General features: G+C 47.9%; 1 protein-coding gene across 15 annotated transcripts in view; it reads right to left on the bottom strand.

Annotated features, from left to right (window-relative positions):
- RALGPS1 (Ral GEF with PH domain and SH3 binding motif 1) overlaps window positions 1–21,597 on the bottom strand; it is a 262,169-nt gene that overhangs the window by 44,591 nt on the left and 195,981 nt on the right. For all 15 annotated transcript variants that reach the window (XM_074362245.1, XM_074362244.1, XM_074362246.1 and 12 more), the window contains 2 exons: window positions 5,452–5,589; window positions 2,936–3,029 (listed from right to left, as the gene is read on the bottom strand). In XM_074362245.1, the coding sequence (XP_074218346.1) occupies window positions 2,936–3,029; window positions 5,452–5,589 (232 nt within the window). The remainder of the gene's footprint in view (window positions 1–2,935; window positions 3,030–5,451; window positions 5,590–21,597) is intronic.

The raw sequence follows: 21,597 nt of genomic DNA, 5'->3' as shown, positions 1-21,597 counted from the left end.
CTGCGGTGAAGAAAGAGCATTCCATGTTCCAGGGAAATCTGGTACAGAACCCTCCAAGGAGGCATTCCCCTTGTTAAGCTTTTGAACTTCCAGGAATTCTTCACCCAGCAGGTAGACAAAACAAGCCACTTACAAGAGGAAAAAGCCAGACTGGCTGAAGGCTTCTCTGCGGCAGCGCCCAGTGCCCGAAGGCAGTGGGGGCAGACTCTGCACATCACGAGGGACAGAAGCAAAGGAGTCCAGCGAGTCAGATGCAGATGTTTTCATGAAAGAAATCTGAACGGACAGGACCATGAAAACCTGCTTCATGATGAAACCCAGCTAAATGAGGGATTGCTTTAAAGATTCCAGAAAGCTGTGGAGAAGCAACAGGTGGTAAGAATTGAAACTGTTTAAAAACACTAAACAGTAGGAATTATGATTCCTGAACATGATGCATATGTGATAAATGTGGACTATGTAGAAATGGTAAGATAACTAACAAGGAATTGGAAGATGCTGAAGGGGAGGTGAAGGAGGGGACGCTAATACCTCATAGTTTGTGACCCAAGTCAGCGGACCCTGCTCACCATGGAAATCTAATCAGGACAGAACTTCGAGACTCCAACCTCTTCATGGTTTTCCTGCCCTCTTTTGTCAATTTTAGAAGGACCTTTTAGGAAATGCTATCACTTGCAGTGGAGAAATATTTATTTGAAGAGCAGCAATTGTTTATGTTTTATTTTGGTTCCTTTTTCTGGCTAAAGTAGAAATTAAATGAATACTTTTAATTAGAAATAGCAAGTGCAGTATAATCCAATTTTAATAAATTGTATTCTTGCATCCATCCATCGATCTATCGTTCTCCATGTATATATGTGCACTTTCTCTGCATAGAAAAATGTCCAAAATTATGTTCATTTAATGCTAACAGTCATGCTAAGAGGTAGGAGTTTGGGTAATTTTTCTTAAACAAACAAAAAAAATAGACTAAAGGCTGAGAAAAACAAAGCACTGTTTGGGCTCCTCAGCACAATGTTTCCAAAGCAGATTGGGGTGGGGTCATCAAGGTAAGAACTTAGCCCGCGTCCTTTGGGATGGGGACCAAGTCTCCTGGTGTAAGCTGGGCCTTGGAGTGTGGGTTCCTCAAGCAGAGTCACAATCCCTGCGAGTCCCATGTCACTCAGAGCCGAGGCTTTCCCAGGAAGGGACTTCCTCAATGGTCTAGGCCCTGGGGTGAGAACGCAGCCTTCCTCCCTGGGTTTGTCCTCTTACAAAGGGCTTTTGTAAAATCCAGGCTGACTGTTGTTTAGCATTAAGTGCTGGGGGTTTTCAACATCCTTCAGAATGGAAGGAGTAATTACTCACGATCTGTAGCCTGTCCAAGGACTATCTCATGATCAGACATATTTATAGACCGTTTTTCTCCTTAAAGGATATTAGTGTTAATGAAAAACTACTGTCTCTTTAATCGCATTACTGGCACATGAATGGAAAATATTATCCCAGAACCTCAGTGGGAATAATTTCACACTCTGGGGTACTCTTTTCAGGAACAGCAAATGCTTTGTAAGTAAAATGAGCCATTTGTGGCAAACATAATTTGAATGGTAATCTCTGGCCTTCATTTATTTTTGTTATGATTATGTAGTAGATCAAAAATTTTTATATTCTATTTTTAAAGAAATATTGCACAATAACAACTAAAGGCATTATGTCTGTGTTCCTCCAGGTAACCAATCATTAGAACCATCTAGGGAGCTTTGAAAAATACAGATTTCCAGGCCCTACCCCAGACACCTGGGTGGCTAGAAGGCTTCCTAGGTGTCTCTGACTCACAGCAGGGCTGAGATCCACCTTGTGGAGCCACCAGATGTGCAGCCATGGGAACAGCCATTCCCAAGGGACTGGTGAGTGAAAGGAGTAACCTGGGGGGGTCTCTAGTGGCCCCAGTTCTTTACAGTTTTCAGTGACTTAGACGAAGACCAAGTTATCAAGCTGATCAAATTTTTAGACACAAAATTGGAAGAGATTTTAAAAAATTGAAAGATATATTGGATAGTGGGATTCAAAGGAGTCATGGTTTATTGGAAGAGACCGAGAAGATGAGATTTGAAGGGATACATATGAAGTTGATATTTAGGGGGAAAATGATCAATTACAAGATGTTTGAGACTTGCTTGGATATATCCACTGGCCATTTGAAAAGTACTAGGGCTCTTGGTTGACCTCAAGCTCAACATGAGCCAAGAAGACATCCAATCAACATGGCAGACAGACTCAATATGAAAAATCCTCCTTCTCTCTCTAAATACACAGAAATGCTAGATAAATTCCCAGGTGCCACAAATGAAGAAAGAACTGAAAGCCAGAGCAGGGGGGTGGAAGATGAGGCCAAAGGGACCACAGGGGTCTTCATGGGAACAGGGTCTGTTCTACATGGGCTGCAGGGGATAGAGATGTGGCCTCGGCCAGTGCCAGGTGGCAAGAGTCCAGCAGAAGGCTGGGGCCCCGGGGAGTTGCCTCGTCCATGAAACAGGCTCTTGGAGAACTCTGGCAGCCTGAGATACAGCTAGGAAGCTGCCCCTCCACTCAAAGCTGTGAGTGGAGGGAGTCACTCGTGAGGACCCAGAGCACCAACCCTGCACCACATACAGCTGTGGAGTCCAAATTCACACTACCCACTCGAAAAGCCACGCTGGAGAGCCCACGTGGAAAGCCACCCTGAGGAGTTCCCAGAACACCTTCCTCGGTACAGTGGAGCCTGGGGCTGGGGCAGGGGCGGGTGGGAGGAGAGGCTGAGCAGCCCCGCCGTGGGCTCTGTGGGGTCCAAGGTCATCTTATTGCACATGCTTGTGTGTAGTGGGGCGTGGGTGCCGCCGCAATGACCTTGTGTAAGCCCTGCAGGGGGCGACCTGCTGGTCCCAGAAGGACGAGGTGAGAGGCAGACACTTACTTGTAGTTGTCATCTTCCACAAACTTCTGGAGCTCTTCGATGTAGCGTACAGACTTCAGGTACTTCTGCACGTGGGGCAGGGTTGTGAGGTGATCTGCAGAAGGTGGACAAAACCCACAGGCTTCAGTCTCTCCCCTTCTCCTGGCCCCAAGTGAGAAGGGTGGGGATCACAGATTTTGGCATGAGAGGCTCCTTAGGTACCAAGCTCCTTAGGTTGCTGATGGTCCCTTAGGCCAGGCCTGTGCTCGGCACTGGGCACATAGGGGTCCTGTGAGGAGTGCCCCCCACAATGGTTGGGCTGCAGACCCCACACCCTGAGTTCACCATGGTTCCTTGGCTGGGGGAAGATGGGTCTTGGGGAAAGATAGCCTCCAGAAGAGACCAGAGCCAGGTGTGTGTGCCCTAAAACAGGTTTCCACTGGAGTAACTGGGCATGCCTCCCATGCCTGCCCACCCCCCCATGTGATAAGAATGCAAGAATGAATGAACTCCATCCAGCCTGGTGTGGAGGCCCAATCCAGATCCCAGCACCACCTGCAAGTCCGGCCCACCGGCTGGAGCTGCTGCGTCCTGAGAAGAAGGGGAAAGGCCTAGACGCTTGAGCACCTGTTCTGTGCCAGGCTCTGCACCAGGTGATTTCTAGAAGGCGTCTGCTTCCACCTTTGCACCTGCCTCATTTAGGGGAATAAGATGCCCACTGCACAGAGGAAGGAGCCATGGCAACCTGTAAGGTCACATCATTGAGAAGTGGTAGAGCCAGGTTTTGACCCTGGGTCACCTGAGGCCATACTGCACTGTCTCCCTGTCCTGGATTGACTGACATCAGCTGCTCTCCCCAGACTGTCAAGGTCACTGCACTCCTTCTGAGGGGCTGAAAACCCTCCATGACCCTCTGTTGTTCTGAGACAGAACCAGTTAAGGAGAGAGGTGGAGGCAATGGAGGAGGCTGTGAAGAGGAACAGAAAAGAGGGTGGGGAAGGGCCCTCGCTTTCCTGGGCCTGGTGGCAGGGCGTCCAGGTGCTGCGAGGAACACCTGATGGCTCTGTCTTGCAACTGCGAGATTCTCCATGGGTCACTTTGTTTGTCTAGAGCCTCAGTGTTCTCATCTCTGAAATGGGGATAATGACACCTGCTTCAGGAAGCTGAGGATGGGGAGGGTGCAGGTGGACATAAAACAGTAAGAGTGAGCGTTTACTGAGCTGTAATGAAATGCTGGGATGTGCACAGGGCTCTGCGCACATCACACCCGTGTCTTACAGATGAGGACACCTCAGATTCGGAGAGGAGAAAATGACTTTGCAAGAGGCGGAGATGAGATTTGAACTCACATCTGTCTGGCCCCAAAACCGTGTCTGTAACTGCTCTGAGGGCCGGCAGGACCAGTGTTGAGGTACTGGTGTGGAAAGGGCACTGGGAACACAGTCCCCTCCCTGCCCCTCTGTTAGAAGGCGTACTGGTCTGGAGGTGCAGACCTCACCCCACCCTGTGGTGCTTGTGGAGGGCTCATGAGTGGACCTTCTGCTTCTGTGGACCTTCTTGTGGGAACGTCATCCTGGCCTCCCAGTGGCCTTCCCAGCCGGCTATTGGTTTCTCAGACCCTGTGTAATGGTGAGGGGGAGCTGGTCTTTTTCTCGTCCCACTTTGCTGCTTCCAGACTTTTACTCCCTTCCACCACCTGCAGCTCCACCACCCTCCCCGCTTCCTTGCTGACTTTTCCTGCCTGGATTCTTGGTCACTCATGCCCATTCCTGAGTACCTGGCTCCCAGTTAAGCCCCACCCCCACAAAGTCCACCATCATCTTGGGTGACATCAGTGTCCATGTGGATGGCCCATACAGCATACTGACTTCTGTTTCTCAACCTCATCTCCAACACTTCCTCCATCCATCTCAGACACCCACCATCATGGTCACCCTTTGGATCTGGTCGTGCGTGGCAGAGCCTGGCTAGTTGTTTACCAAGTCATTTTCCTTCTCCCTCTAGGCCCACAGCTACATGACATTCCTAGCCCCGTCAGCAGAAGTGATGAGCGCCACATGCAAGTCTGGCCCACAAAACCCACTCTTGCATGATTCTCTCTCTTCCTGCATCTGCCAGCTGGATGCAGAGTTTAGTGGAGGACTCTGGGCCATGGAACGTGCCAGAGTCACAAGCTAGAGAAGCCTGAGTCCCTGAATCTGCTGAGAGGAGAGCTGCCAGGGGCTGCCCACAAGGCTCTTCGTGAATGAAGGACCTGGGCTCTGCCACTCACTAGATGTATGATCTTAGACAAGTGACTACTACACTGTTTTCAACCAGTTTCCCCACCTGTGATACAGAGATGGTAACATCTAGTTTGTGCAGTCTTAGGAGATCAAACACATGTGTAAAGGATCTAGCCCAAGTTTGATGCTTAAGATACTAAAGTGAAGAGCTTTGTAGGACCACCTGGTGCCTCAAGTTTCTCACTGATGAAGTGCTAGACCCATATTTCAGTGATGTAAGATTTCACAATTCCAACATCCAGGGATACGAACCGTAGCTGCAGGAAACTTGTAAGTCAGCAATTATTCGGAGAATATTGTTCATCTGATTGGATCTTTGTTCGTTTTCCATGATGCTGCCTGAGGCAGGATATGCAGAATCAATGTAGATTAAATCCAGAAGATAGATCCCTAAAATTAAAGAAGATATTTAATGATGGTAGGTGTTCACCATTAATCAGAACAAGATAGCACAAGACAGAACTGCTCTGCTAGAAGGCATAGGGTGACTTATGGCAAAATGAGATACTATTTGGAATTCAATTCCAATCCTGCCTACTAATTTTTCACACAGACTGCTCAACTGTAAACCAAACATCTGAGCAGCGACCTAAATGAACACTGGCAAGATTTTAGCATTTCCAGTTCATACCCTCTCCAGCAATAAGGGTTTTACCTGTAACCCAACTGGAAAATAACAGGACAGGAAAGGGATGAATGAATACTTGTGTTCTTCACCAGCCACTGCAGCTTAATAGGTCTAAGGTGTCATGTCCAGGAGAACACCATTTGGATTGAATTCGGTTTTTCACTTATTCACCTAGCTGTGTGTCTGTTTATTCATCTATCTGTACACACACATACAACCCAGATCATAAATTAAGGGACAAAAGAAGAAATCAAACAGCACTTTGTACCAACAGTCCTTGGTACAAAGAACCAAGGCTAGACAGGGAATTCTCCTGAGGGTGCTTAATTACAAAATAACATCACTGTGATAGGTCAGTGTGGAGCCTCGGCATGGCCTCATGGCCTCACCTCAAGGGGAATTCAGGACAAGCCATCTGGCCAGGGATGGGAGAAGAGGACTGGCTGTGCAGTGTGGTCCACTGCCCAGCTCTCAGCTGACTGGCTTGCTGCAGGGCCGCACTTTAATTTCTCTGGAGATGTGCATGGACAGTGGATGGCGTGTCCTTCCAGTAGCTCCCCATGAGTACTGCCACTACACCCGTAATATTGGTGGAGTTGAGCAGGAGCGGTGATATAAAGCAGAATTCAAGGCACAAAAACACTGAACAAGGCAAAGATAAGTGACTGATGTTAATGAGAGGTATAGTTGATGGAGAAGATTTAATGGATACAGATTTCTGTGCACAAAGCAACACTGCGCCAAAATATACAAAGCAAAAAAATGCCAAAAATGAAAAGCAGATTCAACAAAGCCACAACCATAGAGGGAGCCTTTGGTATGTCTCCTCTAAAATTTGTGTGTGTGTGTGCACACATATGTGTGTACATACAAAATATACACACATACATATGTACATCTACAGATGTACATATATATGTGTCCATATATGACTATGGTATTTAATAACAAAATTAACAACCTTGCTGTAATATGAACAAAAATATAATTCTCTTCAAATACTCATAGAATGCTTACAAAAAGTGATTATATACTAGACTGCAAAGAAAAGCTCAATACGTTCTAAAAGTAAATGCCATTTTATCTACACTCTTTTACCTTACATTACACCTAGGATTTAACAATAAATACAGTAAAAATTCTAACCATTTGTTAAACACACACATATACATGTGCACACACACTCATGGGAACTCTTGGATCAAAGAAAAAACAAAAAAATCTAAAATAAAAAATTTATTCAAAGACAATGACAATAAGAACTCTACATACCAAAATTTATGAGATTGGACCAAAGTGGTAATCAGAGGAAAATTTATAGCCTTAAAATCTTACTATTAAACTACTAATAATTATTACAAATGTAATTAACCAGGTACTTAATATTAAAGTTGTGGATTTTTTTGCACAGCCGGACGAGCACTGCACTGACTTATACATTCGTTATGTTATCTGTCCTTGTAAAACCCGTTTTACAGAGGAGGAAACGGGAGTGTAGAGAGGATGTGCAACTCACTCCAGGTCACAGGGCTGGTAAGTGATGGAGGTGTGGGTTGAACCCAAGCCTGCCTCCCCAGAGTACATGCTTCCTGCCACTGCAGTGGGCTGCTGATGCTGGATACCATGAGTCATTCGTCTGCTTTTAAAATAGCTACACATTTTACAGGAAACCATTAAATCACAGAAACATATGCTAGCACTTCTCATAGGAATCAGTTCCACTTCCTTTCTTTCTAGTGGTACCATGTTTCCAAAATTTTTTAAATTAGAAATCATTTCCTTTGTATAGAAGCTCTAGGATTGTAAGGTTTAAATCCAGATTTATTTTTTCTCTTGACCTTGTTTTTCCTCTCCTGTCTTAAAAATGTAACTCAGTTACCTCCCCAAGGATTCAGCAACAGCAATCCTGAAAACCCCATTAATGCTTCAACCACAACAAAGAGTATCCCCTAGTTCTGACCACGAGGTGACGGGATAAGGGACATGAGGGGGCTTTGCTCCAGGTGCAAACGTTGTGTCGACCTGAACCCAGCTGACTCAGTGGCAGAGTGAACGCTCCTCCGCCCGGGAGCAGAGACACCAAGGAGTAGAATGTGAGAAAAGGGAGAGAACTGATGCTTCCCAAGGATTTACTACAAGACGGGAACCTCCTCTCCTGGGATCCTCCCACTGGCCCCGTGGTGAGAGATGAGGATAAAACTAAAGCTCAGAGAGATTACAAAACCTGCCTGAGGCCTCAGGGTGCATGTGCTGGATCTGAACCCAGGTCTGTCTAGATCTAGCGCCTGTGTTCTGACTCACTCACCCGTCATCAGAAACACACGAGAAGTCAGTCACCTTTTCTCAGATGAGACACTTGGCAGGGAAGGCTCACCCTCTGACGCCCTGTGAGGACCAGGGCTGGCCTGTCTGCTTCCTCTCAGGTCCTGGCTCTGAGAGGCCAGGAGAAGCTCGCCTTCAAAGGGGCCGGGACGCCATCGCCTCCCCAGCCCTGGCTTGTCCCCCGGGGGCATGGGGAGCTCACTACTTCATAAGAGCAAACTCCACTGTCAGAGTGTTCATCACCCCCTCCACAAAACACCCACCTACTTCCCCAACCTGAGAGTACAGGCCAAGGCCTCCACATGCTGAGGACCAAGGGGACCCCTGAAAGGGGCCTCCTGGCCCCAGTGGCCTGGGCAGACCTTGAGCCTCGGCAACACCCAGACAGAACCTCCACGTGGACAGCCTTTCACTCAAACACAAACTGCTCCCAAAGCAGAGAATCGTCCACAGTTAACACTGCACAAATCCAGGGAAATCGTCTCAGTGTTGTCCCTAGCCCACAACTGGAAATATTTAGAAACCGTAATGGAACCATGAGTGCAGCCACCTCCCACTTGTACGGTGCCAGTGCTGTGCTAAGCCCGACACACAGCGAGCGCTCACAGCCGCAATGAGATACTTATCGGTCTGACTGGTGTCTGAGTCCCTCACGAGACTCAAAATCTCTCTGAGTAGGAGGCGTGTCTGGCTCTGCGAGCTCAACCCTCCGCTTGTGGAACGGAGAGCACAGGGGCTGCGTGGGGAACGGTAGCTCAAAGAAGGGATGTGTGGATGGACTTTAACCCACAAGATAACCTTATGAAGTACATCACTCCCCTGGTTCTGAGGCTGAAGGAAGACACAAAGTCAAATGATGATAATAGCAGTAAGACTGAACACTGACTCTGCACCCTTAAACCAAGAGCTCGGCCCAGTTCACTGATTCGCAACAACCATGCTGTTGTCAGGGTGGCTTTCTCTCTATTTCACAGAGGAAGAAACTGAAGCTGAGACAGCCGCATTGCCTTGTCTGAGGTCACACAGCTGGGAAGTGGCGGAGGCAGGATTCGAACCCAGGTCGGTGCAGGTTGCCACACTGTCAGTCCTTCTTTTACCCCAGCCAAGTCCTCAGAGCTAGGCACCTGGTGAGGCAGAAGGGGGCACAGACAAACCTGGAGGCATCCAGGCTCTGGCTCTCCCTGCTCGACTTCCCCTTGGGGGCAATGCTCTCCGGGAGAGCTGATGTCTCTATGGTGGCCACCTCCCCCTGCTGCACCTTCCACCTCCTCCCCGCTGCCTCCCCGGCCCCCATCAGGATACAGCCATCCCATCGTCAGTGGGCCCACCAGCTCAGCCATGTGACAAGCAGCTGTGGTGTCAGTGGGAGAGTGTGGGGCTTGGAACCAGCAGACGTGGAACCCTGGCTCTGCCACTTACCAGCTGGGTGGCCTCAGACAAGCCTTCTCACCTCCCGGGGCCTGAGTGTCCTTGGCTGTGACTGGGGGTAATGACGGTCGTTGTGAGGAGTCTCCTTGGGCCTGGACCACTGAGGTGCTCAAGAAGCTGAGCTGACCCTGAGCCTGGCTCCACAGCGAGGCCCCACATGGAGCAGAATCGGGATGCCCACGGGAAAGATGCACCCAGCTGGGTTTGCCACGACCATGGATGGCGCCCAGATGCTGACCACGTGGTGGCCACCCACCTCAGACAATCAGCTCTGGGTGCTTCTGTCTGGCCTGGGACAGCACAGCTGGGACGCCTCAGTTCCTTTCCTATTTATACCGAGTTACTGCAGCAGAAGACACTGTGTTGTTGGCCTTGTTAAGATGGACAGTAATTGGACCAGCCACTGGCCCTGGCTGCCATGAGGCTGAGCTGTGCCAGGGACTGCGGCTGGACCGGGGCTAGACTGGGAGGTGCAGACGCGTTGGAGGAAACAACCGTAATGGTAACGGCCGCCGTCTGCGACAGGCGAGGCTGGCCTTGCTGGTACCGCAGCATCCTCGCAGCAACAGGCACAGCACAGGAGGTATTCTCATCTCTTCATTTACAGATCAGGCAACGGAAGCTTGGTGAGTAAAGTGACTTGTTCAAGATCACGCAGCTTGCAAGTTGAGGAATCAAGATTTGAATTCAGGCCTGCCTGACTCCAAAGATTTGGGACAGAGAGCAGTGCTGCAAGCTGAGGGGGTGGGAGTCATTGGCTGGCCCAGGGGCAATGGTCCCAGTCCCAGAGTTGGGTCTGTGAGGACCCCTTCTGAGGCTCGCCACCCACCCGAGGATGCTGTTGGCAGCCTGTGTCTACCCAGTGGCTCGCTTGTCTGCAGACTCAACCTTCTCTGAGATGGACAGCTACCCAGAACAGACTCTGCTCCCTCCGTCCATGTCCCCCACAGGGCCTCGTGACACTGCTATGGCTGCAACCAGGGTGCCAATCAGACTGCCGTGGTGAGGCAGAGAGCCCCGGGGCCGGGGGTAAGCAGCCCTCAGCCCACTCTGCTGTGGATGCCTCCCTAGCTGGGTTGGTCCCAACCCCAGGGGCACGTGGCCAAACCTTCTTCCTGACAGTGAATCCAGGCCCCCCACCAGGGGTGTCCACAAGACGCCCCGGCCCTGAGGAGGGCGTGCCAGGCTGACAAAGGAGGTGCTCTCCTGAACAGACACCTTCTCTTAAGCTGAGGGACACCAGGCTCTGTGGCGCGGAGCCTGCCTGAAGCTGGGCGCTCCCAGCCTCCCAGAGCCAAAGCCCACGGCTGGCACCGGCCTTACCGCCAGCCCAGAAACTCACTGCTCTCTTGTTCCACCCATCACCACCCGTCTCACTCCCATCCCGAGTCTGGTTTTGGTTTTTCTCACACAGCTATCTATTTAATAAGGAAAATTCTGCTGTGTTGAGGGGAAAAAAACCCTCCACAGCATAAAAATATGCCACATTTCCATCTCATGCTTTCCATTTTCCCTCCCTCTCTTTTAAAGTTTGAGATGAAAGACTTTTTTCCGTGTTCTCCTGCTCTGCCTGAAAAGATCACTTTCAAACTTCAGAAATGAAGAGTGCTGGCACCCAGAACTATACTTGTGTGGTTTGATCACACAAACTGTCCTGATAAATTCCAAATGAAATAACAGAGCAGCACTCATTAGGGTTTTTTTGTTTGTTTGTTTTTTGTTTTTTGTTTTTTAAGAGTGCACAAAGCAATTCCATCTACTGCAGGAGATCTCAGTGGAGGCTCGGGCGCCTTGTCAGATGCAGAAGAGTCCTCCGAGTGTTCATTAGCACCTGCTAATTAGTATCAGTCATGTAAAACACAGACTTCAGGACACATCCTCATCTAAAAACTATTCCTCATGTAAAATGTGTTGGAAGCTGACTGACATCAAGACAAATGCCTCCCAGATCTGCAGAAAGGGAACAGGGCCAGGCAGTCACATGTCAGGTGGTCAGAGACCATGTTTCTTAGAGGAGCACATGGCCTCGTGTATTTCTTGGTGTTGGGGCTCGTGAATTACAAAGGCACGTGAGAGCAGAGCCTTGCAGTCCACACAGAATCTCGCTCCCCAAGATGAAACGAGGACACGACCACAGATTCCCCCGCCCTGCGGACTACCTGGTAATCTACAGGGGCAATGACCTACTGTTTGCAAACGTTCTCCGACAGAGCTGTGGGATGGTATAGCACGTGCTGGCATTCTGACCAGCAGTAAGAAAGGGTGTGAGGAGAAGGCATTAATCTGGTTATTATTATCTGGTTTGTTTTGTGCTGGACACTGCTAAGTGGGTTACATGTACTATCTAATTTAATCCTTTAACAACTCTATTGGCAGTAGAGAAGAAACTGGCACTTTTGTCTGCCTAACATTGATTCCCAGTTCTTTTGGAAACAGCCTTCACGTTTCCTATGGGGGAAACCACACCTTCCATACTTATAACCCACGTGATCTTGGTAGGTCTGCAGCAATTTCATTCCATCCCAGGCCCCAGGGGTAAAAACAAACTTTAAAAACAAACCATTTGGGAAAGGAAAAAAAAAACCACTAGAAATAATTCAGAGATAAAAGAAGGAATTAAAACTAAAATCACAAACTATCTACATACAGGACATAGTCAAAAACCACAAAACCTTACTCAGAGAAAAATCCATAGTCTCAAATACTTGTATTAATAATTAGGAAGATAAAAAAGACATGAACTTAGTGTTCATTATAGAGAACTAGCAAAAGTACAAAACAAAGCAAAAGAAAGTAGGAGAAAGCAATTAAAAATATAAAATCAGAAATAATGAATTAAAAACAATTCTAAGTCCTGTAGAGTGATAAAAATGAAAGTTGGTTCTTTGAAAAAGTCAGTAGAGTATACAATCTTTTATATATGATGGAGGGAAAAAAGAAAGAAAGTACAAAACACAGATGTGCAATGTTAGGGATGAGAGAGGAAATATTTTAAATATAGAGGAGATGTTAAAAATAGTATGTGCAATTTTTATGCCAACATAGTTGAAAATGTAGATGAAATGGGTGCTTACTGGGAAAATCTATCTTCCCAAAATTGTCTCAAGAAGAGGCAAAACCCTTCAACTTACCAAATAAAGAGAAAAATATTAATATTAAGAAAGATACTAAAAAGCACAATATCCAAATGGTTTTATGGAATTCACCCATTAAATCTTAAAAGAAAAACTGAATGTTATTTAAACTGTTCCAGAACACAGAAAAAGTCAGAAATATTTGCAGTCCTTTTTAGACTTTAGCATAACCATTATATCAAAACCTGACAAAGATGGCGTAAAAAAGAGACCAATCTCATTAATAAATAAAGATTCACGGATTCCAGATAAAATATTAGCAAACAGAACTCAAAGTGTTTTAAAATAATAATACCAAATCAAATTAGCAGTATATTGAAGAATAATAAAGCAAATAGGTTTCTTACAGGATTGCAATGATATTTCAACAAACGATCTTGAGAGATGCTGAAAAGTCACTGATATCTCCAACATCTATTCCTGATAAAGTGCTAAGCTAGGAACAGCCTTCCTTAATATGATACAGGATGCATGGTAGAAACACTAAAACAATGTTCTTAATATTGAAATCCTGTTGACAGGAGCAAGTCAAGAACACTTGCCATTCTTTTATCATTCAACACTATTCTGGATGCACAAGCCAATGAGATAAGACAAGATAAAGAAATGTGGCATAAGTATTAAAGACACACATAACATTACCATTGTTTTCAGGTGATATAATTAGTCATCATATTAGTTATATAATTAGGTAACCCGGGATAATGAGCTGAAAATCTATTAGAACTAAATAACAGGGTTAAGTTCAAAGTAGACCTACGTAAATCACTAGCATTCTTATGGAGGAGCAATCATCAGCTGGAAAATGGGAAAAGAAGAGGTCATGTGTAGTAAAAAGGAAACTATAAAACTCCTGGGAGGAAACTTTAAAGAAATGTGTAAGGCCTCTATGACTAAAACTTATTTGATAGAAAAATTATATAACATTTATTAAAACTGAATATGCACATATCTTGGGCTTATTAATCCTTCTTTGAAAAATTTGTTGAAATAAAAGCATAATCTTAGATCTGCAGAACCTTTTATCTAAAGCATTCTATTTTATTTGTCACAATGGGAACATAACACTTCAGTAATTAAGATAAAAACTGATAAAGTACAGATATCTTAAGGCTATGAAGGAAGATGTCAATAAATGAGGACATATTTTATTTTCCTCATTTCCTAATATTCCTAGATGGGAAGACCCAACATTGTAAGAGTGTCAATTACTGCAGAATTAATATATAAATTTCATATCATTCCAAAATTGATTCCAAAGTTCACCTGAAATGAAAACAGAACATTTTTGAAAAGAAGAATGTTGAAAGGGACTTGTTATAAAATGCCTATGAAGTTACAGTCATTAAGCAGGACAGTGCTGCTATAGAACTAGACAAACTGACAGTGCAGAGTAGGGAGAATGCAGACATGGAAATTTAGCAAAAGACAAAGGTACATTTTAAGTTGTCAGGGAAAGGATGGGTCCTTCAATAAATGGTATTGGAACAAAGGATTTTCCATTTAGGAAAATATAAAGCTGAATGTCTACTTCATTCCTTAAAATAGAATAAATTTCAGACGAATTAGGATTGAAATCTAAATAGTAGGAAGAGTACTGGAATGAAGTATAGGAGAATCTTTTTATCACCTTGAAGTCCACAAAGGCCTAAGTGTGACATGAAACCCAAAAGGCATAATAGAAAAGAATGACATATTGGACTACATTAAATACACACACACACACACACACACACACACACACACACACACACACACACAGACTGAGAGAGAGAGAGAGTATATATTGCCCAATCTGTTAATGGAGGCCATCTTTAGGGATAGAATTTTAGGGTTATTTTCTGTTTTATGCAATTTTATATTTTTTCAGCCTTTAGCTATGAAATATGTACTACTTTTAGAAATAGAAAAGAGTAACATCTCTCTCTCTCTCTTTTCAATAAAGCAAACACTTTTTTGGCAGAAGGGATGAAATAGTTTATGCAAATGATTCTCAGCTCCTGCTGAAGACCTGTTTTAGATGTAAAAGCCATAAACCTCTACTGACTGCCTGCAATCTGTCTCCGGGCCATTGTTAATGCATCACTATCATCTTTGGTCTCCACCTCCAATCTATCCTGCACCCTGTGATCTTTCTAAAACCCAGTCAGACCATGCCCTTCCCCAACTTAAAATTACCTGACGACTCTGTCCGCAATGGGCGAGTGCCCACGGCCTCCCAGGCCTCACCCAAGGCCTGCGTCTCTGGCCTCTTCTCCCACCCTCCTCTCACAGATGCTCCAGTGGGGCTCAGGCCCTTGCCGTTCCCTGGATGAGCCTTCTGCTTCGTGCTCTGAGCGCGGCAGAGGCGTGTCCTCCCCTTGCCTACTCGGCCTCCTTTTCTGGTTGTTAGTGGGCTCCCCCTGGGCTCTCAGAGCATGCTGCCCTTCCCTTGATTACAGCATTTATCACACACTTTTTGAGGGTTAGGGCTGTGTTTTTCCCACCTCTGTGTTTTCAAGGGTCCAGCACAGAGAGGGGCTGACCAGGCTGGAGGTGGTGTCTTTGTTCACACACACGTGACGTCGCAATTCCAATGTTCAGTGGAAGAGAGTGGCCGTAGCTGCCAAGCATCTCACTCCACAGCCACCCTGTTAGGTCAGCCCTGTGTCCTGCTATCTCCAAGCTAAGTGCCCGTATTTCTCAGTGCTGTAAAGGGTTTCCAGAGTAGCTAACGTCATCAAAAGGAAATGCAAGATGATTCCCCCAGTGAAAGCCTCGGAAACCTGCCTCATGTTGGGTAGAACCGAGGCTGCCCATGTGCCAAGGAAAACACTCCCAGCTTGTCTTTCCAACCCTGGCTCAGAGATTCGCTACTGTGCACAGAAAGGCTCCCTGGACGTCCAAGGCCACCAGGATCCTGGCCAGAGAGTGAGCTCACAGACGGCTGCTTCAATCACCAAGCATTTTCCACTTCCACTAATGCGCTCACGTATCTGTGACCACACTTCACCTAGTCTTTAAGTACAGCAAAAAAATAATGGAGGCCAAGGCAAAACTGTCAGATTTACTCATTACTCAATGGAAACTGTGTAACCAAACACAACATTCTAAACCTCAATCACCAATCCCTGCATTCTCTGGGAAACAAGCAACAGATTTGCCCACAGTTAGCTGATTTCACTTTCGGAAAGCAAATTCTTTTCTGATTTTGCTGAAAAGAAATACTGAGAGACTCCTTGGGCCCCTTGGGAAGAAAGAAGGCATCTGATGACTAGTTTACTTGTGGTTTCCAGGCCCAGGTGTTTTGATCTCGCTCTGCCTTTCTTGATGGAGATGAGAGGACGTGAGTCCTGTAGGACCGTCCTAGCAAACCATGTTCAGGGAGCAGGGGCTCCTGCGGCCCCACCGTGGAGCCATCTCTGTGGGCTCCGCTTTTCTCCAGGTCACAGGGTGGCCTGGCCCTTTCCAGCCCCTCTGCATGGTCTGGGTCTGCAGGGGGCACTACTCCCAAGGAGCCTGCGAGCCAGTCTTGCCAGGGCAGGAGAAGGACTCACGCCCACCAGCAGTAGGCACTGGAAGGAATCACACTGTTGCTAGTCTGGGACTGTCCTGTTGGGTGGGATGGGAGGGTGGGGGGAAGTGGGGTTGTCACTGGCTGGGGTCTCACTTCAGACTGGAAGGCCCACCCACACCCACTCTCCTTGAGCTGCCTCTCCCCTGCCCACTAGATTCAACTCCCTTGGGAAATGATTCAAAAAACTTGACCTGCATGACTCTGGGCTCCTGGTTGCTACCTTGGGACCCAGACGTCTTCTCTGTCGGTCCTCCAGCACCAACTTTTCTCAGTCATGGCTCCTCCCCTTCTCCCAGTGCCCTGCTGCTCCAGCAGGCTTTGGGGCCCACAGTACCCTTATTGGGATGTTCACTCCTAGCTACACCATCAGAGGATGATTTGCAGGGAAGAGAGAGGCCGAGGTGGCAGGAAAGTATGTCTGTTGACCAACTGTAAGTGGTGGGACACAAGAAGGAAGGTGGCAGGTCACAGTGGGGAGAGGAGGCTGCAAGGGCACAGGGTGATGTGCCTAGGGACCAGCCCACTCAGTGATGCCCATCGTGAAAGGGCAGCAGTGCTACAAATACTTACTGAGTGCTTCCCACATTCTAGACACAGTGGGACAGACCAGCAGGGTCCCTGGCCCCACAAGGTGTACAAGCTGGCAGAAGCACTCAACAGAGGCTTTAGTTACACAAATAATTAAGGGCACAAAACTGCTAAAAAGTAATATTCTAGTACACACTTACTTTGGGGAATTATCCTCAGGTGTCCATGAGAGACCCCAGAGGAACCAGTGGTATGTGAGACAGAAATGGGCTCGTCCCTGCCTTAGCCACTCTCCTCAACTCCAGAGATGCTAAGTAACCTGCCTGAGGTCACTCAGCACAAACATGGCAGAGGTAGGATTTGAGCCCTGAGCTCCAGGGCCCACACTCTTATGGACTATGTTATATGTGATACTTATAGCTCAACACAGAGGGATGATGTTGGAACTTGAGGCATCTGTGTTCAGATCCCGGCATTACCACTTGTTTGTTCAGTGCGATCCTGGGTGGGCTCTTCAACTGCCTTCTGCATCTGGCAAATGGAGGTGGTGCTGTAACTTTCTCGCAGGGCTGAGGTGAGGACTCAGGGAGCACATGAGAGGGGCTAGCACAGCATCGAGATAAAGTGGGCACTCAGTGAAGTGACTTGCCAAAAAAAACCATCTTTAAGAGGTGGTAGGGGTACATATCTGCTTCTGGAAACCTTCCAAAAGGGGCCAGGCATCTCCTCATAGAGCCTCCCCTGACTTATCACTAACATTTTTGTGAATAGAAGAAAAGAGGAAAACCACGTCACCAGCTAAGACTGATGGACAGCCTTATTGCCAGAACTCAGGAAGAAACAGAATGTACCACAGGCAGGCATAGAGGACGGAAGTTGAGCAAAGTCAGACCTTGTCAATTTGTGCCTCCCAAGGCCTGTCCCCAGACTCAGAGACCCTGGGATGTAAAATCTAGAAAACCTGGGTCCGTGACCAGTATGGTGCCCACAGGGGCTGATCTGAGGGGTTCTGGGGACTTTTCCCTCCATCTTCTCCCGTCCGTTTGCAGATGGCTACTTCCAGGAAAGAACTGAGCTGTGTCTAGAGGGAAATCTAAATGCCTATTGATAAGCTTCAAAGATGAACAGATTTCATGTTGTTTAAGGATACATTCAGAAGAAAGAAAATCCAATGAAGGGGCACATGGAAAAACACTGCCAAACAACAGAGTCCGAACCACACGTCAAAGGGGGCGAGACAAGAGAGCACGTGTCCTCAGTCTATTCCAGGATCCGGAATAAAGTTTCGAGATGCTTTTTCTCTTCAATAGAGCACAAGAAGACGGGGCTTCTGTGTTAGGAGAGAACTGCTGGGGTGGAACTGCAGGAGGACAAGCTAGAAAGAGATGCATGAGGTGAGGAAAGAATAAAAGGAAACTGAAAATGTGACAGAAGAATAAAAAAATTAACATTCAAGGTGGCAAGTAATAAAATGGGTTCTCGCATCAGTGATGAGGAGGGCCAATTTGGCGAGGCCAAATGCTGAGGAAAAGGGCAAAGGAAGAAAGCATACATGGGATATGGGGCCTGAGAAAAGAGGGCTGAACCAGAGAAGGGCATGTTCCCAAGGGTGTGCATCAGGTCCCAGGAAAGAGACCCACCCCTAGACCCAGGCTGGATAAATGTTTGAATTAAAAAAAAAAAAGAATCTTGCAAAAATCAAAAGCAAAAAATCCCCCAAAACAAAACAAAAAGTAAAACATCCCATACCAAAAAATCCCACAGAAGTGACCTCAACCCCCCAAATTAGTTGTAGGGGCCCCTTTTGCTTGGGTCTATTTGAACCTGACCCTCCCCCAGAATGACTACAATGACGCATGGGAACTGTCTGCCCAACTGCTTCCCCGTGGGAGGAGGAGTGTCTCGAGGCAGGAGGGACTGTTTATTCATGAAATGTTAGGACATCTGGTGATTTGTCAGTTGCTTTCACTTTTTTAAGAAGAAAAATATTTTCCCCTAGTAATTATGGTATATAAGTATAAAGATACCCAAAGAGACGATACAGGATTCTGGATGCCATAAAATTTGGTCAATGCACATTTTTTCCAAAAGTTTATGGGAATGTTTCACCATCGCAGACCGAGGGCAGCAGAAGACGTCGACTTCTGGATGCACTACTAACAGATCACACGTGCTCTAACCGCACTCCCTCGTCACCAGTCTGTGAAGCCCAGAAACCCCTCCTACAGATGCCGCTGGGACAGAAAGCAAGCGCTCAGGCGGCTGGCGTGGCTGTGTCGGAACTGGAGGATGCAGGCGAGCTCTGAGGATGAATGCCTTTCTGCAGGGTCCAGGGGAGAGGCCACCTGGAAATGGGCTGTAACAGCACAGAGAGGGGCACCTCTGTCAAGTCCAGTGTGGTTGTGGGCAGCGTGCTGCCTGCTGACTCCCTGAACATCCAGCACCCAGGAAGCAGGAGCCTGTGCTCGCCTTGGGCTGGGTGGGGAATGAGGTAGCCTGGGGACACCAGTAAGAAGGTCTATTTGGAGGATGAAAAAGCTCATTTCAGCTGAAGTGGAAAGTCTGCCTCAGGGAAAGGGTGAAGGAAGAGTACTTTACAAATGTCCTATTTCTCAGCCTGCAGTGCCCACTGCTCTGGGCCAAGGTCTGCTCCTTTCCCTAAATCAGGGTTCCCTGACAGCAATCTGGCCTGGACCTTGCTCTCAGCAAGACCGTCTAGTGCACAGGGACCTGGGCGCTGGGTAGGGGGGTGGGGAGAACGGGAGCCTCAGGCAAGTGGATGCTGGGAATGATCACAGTCCTTGAGCTCCTACTGTGTGCCAGGCTCTGGGCTAAGAGCTGCATCTGTATAATCTCATGGACTCCCCATTTTACGGAAGAGGAAGTAAGGCTCAAAGAGGCTAAATTGTTTGCCCAATCACACAGCAAGCACGTGGCAGAGCCGAGAGTGCACCCAGGCCTCACTTTGGGGTCTGACTCTGACACTCTCCTGTCTTCGTCCTAGCCTCACAGGACAGCACATGAATGTGTGACGCTGACATTTGTGGGGTGACCCTGAGCCAGACCTTGTGCTCTGGGACTTAGACCATCTCCTCAGTCTACTGACACAGCTCCTAGGAAAACATCATCACCCCCATGATCCAGATGGGGAAACTGAGACTCAGAAAGGTAGGGTGACTTTCCAAAGGTCTCTTGCCAGTAGGTGGAGAAGCCAAGATTGGAATCCAGGTTTGGCTGGCCCCAGTCCATGCTCTGTTCATCAGGGGACTATAGGGACCTTCCGTTTCGTTTCATGCCAGGAGCGGAGTCCTGTGGTCCCTGCCCTCCAAGATCCTCAGTACAGGCCTGGAGGGCTGAGTCATGGGCCCTGTCCTCAGAGGGGGCAGATGTCCTTCTGAGGAATGGAAACACCTCCAGGCCAGAATAGGACTTAGTTCCAAGTGGGTTACCAAGAGCTCAGGCAGAAGAGTTTGATTTACGGTCCACCAAAACTCATTCTGAATGGCACATGGGACCGGGCTCCAGGGATTAAGTAGTCCTCTGGAGGCACACCTAGGAAGCCCGTCCCATGGTGCCATTTCGGGTGGAGGCGCTGGACTCAGGCAGTCTTGGGGAGGGCCAACTCTGCCATGGACTGGCTCTCAGTGGCCTCAGGAGAGTTCCTCAGCCCCTCTGATCCTGGGCTTTGGCCTCTGCAGCAGGAAACAGGCCATAGGGGTGCCTCCTTCATATGGAGGCAAGACGAAATCAGGTGAGATGTATATACACTCCCCTGAATCAGGTCACTGGCCAGTAAAGGTCAGGGCGATGTGACGACATTAGTGGAAATAATGGCCTCTGGCAGCCCCAGGCTACGGAGAAGGAAGACCCAGGCTGCATCCTCCGCCCCCTCCCCGCACTGTCCTCTCTCTCTTCCAGGCCCCACATCCTGTTACATCCACAGCAAGGGCTGAACAAGGACAGGACCACCTTGAGAAACCTCTCGTTTCTTGCTTCTGCGTCCTCTCTGGCCTTCACTCCACCACAGGGCTGTAAGGGGCGCTCTTGTCGGAGGAAGGGGAATCTTAGTGGCCAAGGAACCCTCTCTACTCTTTAGGGCAGCACATGGAGCAGGGAGACCCAGGTCTGAACACCCACTCCGCCGAGTGATCCTGGGTAAGCAGCCTGGCCCCTCTGGACCTCATCTCATTTGCTCCCACCTCATGTGTCCATTCTGAGCATCACATGAGAAAACATAAGCAAGCCGATACAGTGCCTGGGGCACAGCGGGTTCGTTCATTTGTCTGCTCATCTGTTTCATCATTCATTCCATCAGCCACACACTCATTCTTTCATTCAGCAAACAGTTGCCAAGCACTGTTTCCATTGAGCTCTGCTCTGGATTCTGGGGGAAACACAGCGAGAAAAGCCAGACAGCATGCTCCCTGCCTGCCCTCCTGGGCCTGATGACCAAGCCAGGTCCTCCCTGTCTTCCACAGAGACCCTGGGTCCAGCAGGGGGCTGGCCACCACGTGGGTGTGCAGAGAGAGACCCAGTTGGGTGGCCCACCATTGGGGAGTTTCATGGCACTCAGGGGGCAGCACCCTGGGAAGGCCATCATGTTCTGGACAACCACGCCAAACCCATGAGTACCCTACTGCCTCCCACAAAATGTGCTTTATTTCTAAGACACGTGTGCTCAGAAAGGTAAAACCACATACACTGTTCTCCAAAGGACTACGGGTTTTGCCACTACTGACGAGGAATTTAGGGCAGTGACAGCTTATGGGCTTTGAGGTCAGCAGTTCTATGAGACTTGAGCA

The sequence above is a fragment of the Camelus bactrianus genome, chromosome 4 (assembly GCF_048773025.1).
Source record: "Camelus bactrianus isolate YW-2024 breed Bactrian camel chromosome 4, ASM4877302v1, whole genome shotgun sequence".
NCBI lineage: Eukaryota > Metazoa > Chordata > Mammalia > Artiodactyla > Camelidae > Camelus > Camelus bactrianus.
The sequence above is the reverse complement of the archived record's forward strand: the minus strand, read 5'-3'. Positions and strand labels throughout refer to the sequence as shown.